This window comes from Punctularia strigosozonata (genome assembly GCF_000264995.1).
Source record: "Punctularia strigosozonata HHB-11173 SS5 unplaced genomic scaffold PUNSTscaffold_12, whole genome shotgun sequence".
In the NCBI taxonomy this organism is placed as follows: Eukaryota; Fungi; Basidiomycota; class Agaricomycetes; order Corticiales; family Punctulariaceae; genus Punctularia; species Punctularia strigosozonata.
This window is the reverse complement of record NW_006767444.1, coordinates 939,913-945,912: the sequence shown is the minus strand read 5'-3', so window position 1 is coordinate 945,912 and position 6,000 is coordinate 939,913. Positions and strand designations below refer to the sequence as shown.

Below are 6,000 nucleotides of genomic sequence, written 5' to 3'. Positions count from 1 at the left end.
ACCCGTCAGTACGACAATCTTCCCCCTAAGGCCACCGGTTGACGATAGTGCAGATGTCGCATCCCGGCCCCTGCAGATGGACGATCGTCGCGCTCAACGGTCCAATGCGTTGATTTCCTTCGCCCTTGCCCGGTCGAACTCGCTGCCTCCCGTGCCTCCGGCGCCTACTACGATCGCCGAGCCAAACGATTCAAAGCCAACCTCTCCAGGTATGTTTGCAGATGACCAAGATTTTCTGAACTCACCTGTCACGCACGTAGAAAACGACCGCGACTTGTTCGGAAAAGATGGGTGAGTGTCCATCTAGGGATGATCGACCGAGTGCGTGCTCAAAGTACATCCTTCATCAAGTGCAGTAGCTCAAGAAGCGGGGTACGCCACAGAGGACGCCGAAGCCATGGGCCCCGCGTGGCAGGCTGCTGAAACTCTATCGAATGCCATCGAGACTCTTGAAGGAGCAGCAGGGCCTGCCAACGATACACTTGACAGCTGGACACCCCTGCTTCAGAAATTGCAGATTTTTGTGGAAATATCGAACGGCCTCTCCCAGGTAAGTCATACCTTGCACATCATTTTCAACTGTACTAACTCCGGACGAATAGATCCATCCATACGCGAACCTCGCGTTCAGCGTCATAGCCGCCGTCCCGAAGGCAAATACTTCCTGTTGGGAATATCTGCCGCGTTGTCTCACTCCGCAATAGACTATCATAAAACAAATCCAGACGGACGCGGCGATGCGTGGTCTCGTGGAGACGATGAACGAGTCCCTGGAGTTGATGCAGGAAGCCGAGCCTCTCCGGCAAAGTGGTCATCGCCAGAAAGCCGCGCAGTCGATCGCGAGACAGATCAGAGAATGCGCGCACTTCATCTCCAAGTACGCTCACACGGACGGATTTGGTGAGTCAATAACCCGCCGCAGGACCGAATCGTGCTGATCGCTCGCCACAATTTGCTAGCGAAGCGATTCTTCAAAGGACTTGGCCGAAATATTGCGGACGACATCGAGAGCTACCAAAACCGTCTGAAACAACTCGTAGAATATTTCAACGGTCATACGACGGTGGACACGAACATTGTCGTTCTGAGAGTTCTGGAGAGCGTAGGACGTTTGGGTCAGCCACTTTCTCGAACTTGTTTGCATGCGTCGGCTGACGTGGCGCAGACCAGGAATTGATCTTGAGAGATCTCCCCGTTGCTTCAGGCTCGGGCTTTCAACCCGAAAAGGGATGTCTACCCGGGACCCGTCTGCCGCTTATCGATCTCATCATGGCTTGGATTTACTCCCCTGACGAAGCGAACCCGCAACCTCTCTTCTGGTTGTACGGTCCCGCAGGCACTGGAAAATCCGCCATTGCTCATGCCGTCGCACAGCTATGTAAGGAGGACGGGCGGCTCGGGCGCATGTTCTGTTTCAGTGCCTCCGGATGCAAGCTGGAACAGCTGTTCCCAACGCTTGCCATCGGGTTGGCCGATCTCGATTCAGAATGGAGGAAGGCGCTATGCGAGGCGGTCAAAAACGACAGTGACCTCCGTTCCACGCATTCACTACAGCTCCAGTTCGAAAACATCCTTCTAGGTCCTGCAAAAGCCATAGCAGACCGCGTTGTAGGGCCCATCGTGATCATCCTCGACGCTTTGGATGAGAGCGGCGGCGAACGTTCGGAATTGCTGAAATATATTTCTCGGCTAGCGGAGCTCCCCCGAAACTTCCGAATTCTAGTTACCTCGCGACCCGAGCAGGACATACGAGAGAGTCTAGCAGTACTGGACTGCGTAGTTCGTCAGGATATCGCCGAGGATCAGTACGATACCGCCGATGATGATATCTCTCTGCTCGTTGACAAAAGGCTTTCCGAGTGGTCTCAGATAGGAAAGGACTCGCGGTGGCAGCGAGATACGATGGTGCCGCAAATTGTCCAGGCCGCCGAGAAGTCTTTTCAGTGGGCGTTCACAGCGTGCGGATTCATCCGAGGGGAAGACAAGTACAAGGGGTACGACTGGCACGAACGTTTCTTGGCCGTCCTGTCTTCTGGATCCTCGTCGCAGGATCAGGAATCCGGTGTTCGTTACAGCCATCTGGATATTCTCTACAAATTAGTCCTAGGTCGGCTGTTCGGGGATGGACCATTGGATCGTTTCAAACGCGTGTTGGGACGTGTCCTCTCAGCCAAGGTACCGTTACCCCTGGACGCATTGGAGGAGCTACAAGAGGAGAAAGATCCACGAGGCTGTACCACCAACATCTTGAATATCATGGGATCTTTGTTATATGGCGTTTCCAACCCAGGCGATCCGATTCGTCCACTACACAGCTCCTTTCGTGATTTTTTGACTGATAAAGCTCGAAGCGGCCCTTACTACGTGGATCTCAGCAGCGCGGATGACCTGCTAGCCCGCTCGACGCTACGAATCATGCGGACATCGCTTCGCTTTAACATATGCCATCTTGAGTCTTCATACGACCTCAACGACGAGTACGATGATCTTGATCAGCGTATCCTGAACGACATGACGTCTGGTCTCATCTACGCAGTCCGTTATTGGGCGCAACATATCGTCCCTGGACCCGAGGCTGCTCTATCTCCCAAATTGCTCACCCAGATCGAAGGATTTCTTAAGACTCGGGCGTTATTCTGGTTAGAGTCGCTGAGCCTGTTGAACTCATTACAGTCCGGTTCGTCCGCGCTGCTGACGTTGAAGAGAGCCTTGACGGTGAGCATTCCTATACCGAGCGACATTCGCGTGTTAACGAGGCGGTATTTTTTAGGGAAACGATGAGGCGAGCGATGTTCTTCGCTTGGTCGAGGATCTCGATAGATTCCTCAGCTTATACTGGGACGTGATCTCAATCTCGGCACCCCACATCTATCTCTCTGCTCTTCCCTTCACTCCGGAGACTTCGCTCGTATCTCAAAATTACATGGAGCCCTTCCCCAAGAGCGCGAGGGTCTCGCAAGGTCGACTGGCTCATTGGCCGGCGTTACGATGCACGATGCAAGGTCACCAGGACTTCGTCAACTCTGTCCAGTTTTCACATGATGGGAAGTGGATAGTTTCGGGCTCTAACGACTGTACTGTTCGCATGTGGGACGCTGAGTCAGGGCAGGCTGTCGGGAAGCCATTCGAGGGCCATACAGGTCCCGTTCGTTCGGTAGCATTCTCTTCGGATGGGAGGCACATCATCCCAGTCTCCGCCGACAAGACCATCCGAATGTGGGATACAGCAGATGGCAAGGCGATTGGAGGACCGTTCCACGGCCATACCGGCGAAGTCACTTCTGTCGCATTCTCGCCTCGGGCTGATGATCCACGCGCAGTCTCAGGTTCCGCCGATAAGACTATTCGCTTATGGGATACGAGCACGGGGGAAATGCTCGGAGAACCCATGGAAGGCCACTCAGACGTTGTAATGTCTGTAGGATTTTCACCAGATGGAACGCGCCTGGTCTCTGGCTCTCGGGATCGTACAATACGCATATGGGATGCGCAATCACAAAAAGTCGTGGCAGGACCTCTCTCGGGTCACGGTAATACCGTCGCCTGTGTCGCCTTTTCACCTGACAGCAAGCACGTTGTGTCGGGATCCTCGGATGGCACAATTCGAGTCTGGGATGCAGAATCCGGGCAGACCATAGTGGGCCCGCTCGTGGGTCACACCGGTGCTGTGACATCTGCAAGTTTCTCCCCCGACGGAAAGTACATCGTTTCCGGATCATCCGACGACACGATTCGACTGTGGGACGCGAAGAACGGAGCCGCACTCGGAGAGCCGGTTCATTGCCAGAGTGTACAAGTTCTGTCTGTGGCGTATTCCCCGGATGGGTCCCGCATAGCCTCTGGATCAACCGACGAACAAGTACGAGTGTGGCACACGGCGGAGATGGCAACGACCAAGGCTTCTGGCACTCCAACTCCTGTTATGTCCATCGATGTGACCTCCGATGGCAGCCAAGTCGTCGCGGCTGACCACTATGGCTGGCATCGGTGTTATGATATTGCAACACAAGCGGCCATTGGGAAACGTTTCGGCGGGGACGAGCTGCAGAGTGATACCGCACCTTGGTGTGTCGCATTTTCCCCAGATGGCAGTCGGATAATCTCGGGCTATTCCGATGGTAGCATCCGACTACGGGATGTAGAAAGAGGAACCGTCGTCGGAGAGCCGTGGAAAGGCCCGCGTATACGCGGCGTCTCCTCTATTATCTTCACACCCAGCGGCCAGCAAGTGATCTCAGGGTCTTCGGGTGGCACTATCTGTGTGTGGGACGTGGAGACTGGTAAAGCGCTCGGTGAATCTTTTAGCGGACACGACACTGGTGTTATATCCCTCGCGCCCATCGACGGCAACAGATTTGTCTCCGGATCAATGGATGAGACCCTCCGAATCTGGGATGTGGAGACTAGACAACCTGTTGGAGAGCCTCTTCGCGGTCATACCGATGAGATCAATTCCGTCGCATACTCCTCAGATGGGAGTCGGATCGTGTCCGGATCGGATGACGTCACGGTCCGGCTGTGGGACACAGAGTCCGGGGATCCCATCGGAGAGCCTTTGGTTGGCCATAACGGCGGCGTGTACTCCGTGGCATTTTGTTCTAACGATGAATATGTGATCTCAGGATCTGAAGATGGCACGGTACGAATTTGGGGCGTAGGGACGACCTCGGGGTCATTGGTCGCCGTTTTACGAGGACATTCGCACGCGGTCATGTCGGTCAAATGGTCGTCTAAGATGAGTTGCATCGTTTCCGGCTCGTGGGATGGCTCTGTCCGGTCTTGGGACATCCGAGAGCTTATCCGCAAGCCTGCCCAGCCACTCATGCAGGACCAAACAGCAGCCGAAGAGCCGATGTTCTACGGCGATACCGGAACCGATGCACCATCATCTTCGGAGTTGACGAGTTCAGGCTCTACAGGTGACGTTCTCTTTTGTTATGCCAAGTCATCCACTCATGGTGCAACTACAGACGAGGGCACGACGTCCCCTGATTCTCCGTCTCAAATCTCCATCTGTTTCTCATCCGCTCCCGAACATCGACTCCGTGACGCTGATACGTTCTTCACGAACGACGAGCAAGGATGGAGCCACGCGCGCATGAAAGCTTCATTCGGACTAGCTTCATGGAAATCGGGCAATGAGGGATGGATTTTAGGTCCCAACGACGAGCGATTACTCTGGGTTCCACAGCATAATCGTTGGAATCTCTGGCAACCTGCGTCCAGACTCTTCTTGGCCCCGGAGGAGACGACGATGTTGGATTTGAGCCGCTTCGTGCACGGCGAGAGGTGGGTAGAGTGCTACGTGCCCAGGACGGACGGGGGCGAACCTGATGGAGAGCACTGAGAATGCCGATGGCTGCGGCGATGATTGTTCGGATCGCTGTGAGATGGAACGCACGACACGCATATGATGTATTTGCGTTGGCATTCAGGATACATGCTAAGTGCATTTTTACCGCTGTATTTTGATAGCCAGACAGGGATGGTAGCGAACACGACGCAGGGAGTGCAAGCGGCCCCTCTCGATGTTGGGCTTCGAGCTTTCAAGGTACCAGGCGTTGCTCCAGCAGTCCGAACTTGGGCTGTCGGTGGTATGCGTACGGCGAACAGCGATGGAGGGAACGACCGGGTTCTAGTTGAGTGAGGCAGCGGGGGCTGCGGTCGCGATTGTTCGTGCTACGGGCTCTCGGCGTGTTCACGAAACCCCGGTGAGCGCGGTTGAGTCCGAGCTTGGAGAGGAGGCGTGGTTGAAATAGTTCAAAGGAGCGACGAGCACAGTCGGGAACTATTTCGCTATTTCATCCGATTGAGCGAAGCGATCGTCGCCAAATAGTGACGCTGACGCACCTTTGTGTGCTTTTTAGATCGTCGAGCGGCACCATGCGTGTCTATGAGCTCAGCCATCTGGAGCAATTGAAGCCTTGTACTTATGTAGGCGACGAGTGGTCGTGGAGGTTTGTGCCAAGACAAGCAATCGTTACCTGTGCGACGTCGGAC

General features: G+C 54.7%; 2 protein-coding genes across 2 annotated transcripts in view; both read left to right on the top strand.

Annotated features, from left to right (window-relative positions):
• The window catches only part of PUNSTDRAFT_54748 (uncharacterized protein), a gene marked incomplete at its 3' end in the record, with an annotated part of 1,787 nt that extends 1,240 nt beyond the window's left edge, over window positions 1-547 (top strand). The window contains exon 6 of the mRNA XM_007387040.1: window positions 352-547. The remainder of the gene's footprint in view (window positions 1-351) is intronic.
• Window positions 548-704: 157 nt separating this feature from the next.
• PUNSTDRAFT_35648 (WD40 repeat-like protein) lies at window positions 705-4,786 on the top strand (the record flags this gene model as incomplete). The annotated part of the gene is made up of 6 exons (XM_007387039.1): window positions 705-900; window positions 960-1,115; window positions 1,166-2,022; window positions 2,056-2,715; window positions 2,783-3,801; window positions 4,123-4,786. Coding segments are annotated over 6 exons (3,552 nt in total), but the record flags the coding sequence as incomplete, so codon positions are not given.
• Between the last annotated feature and the right edge of the window lie 1,214 nt (window positions 4,787-6,000).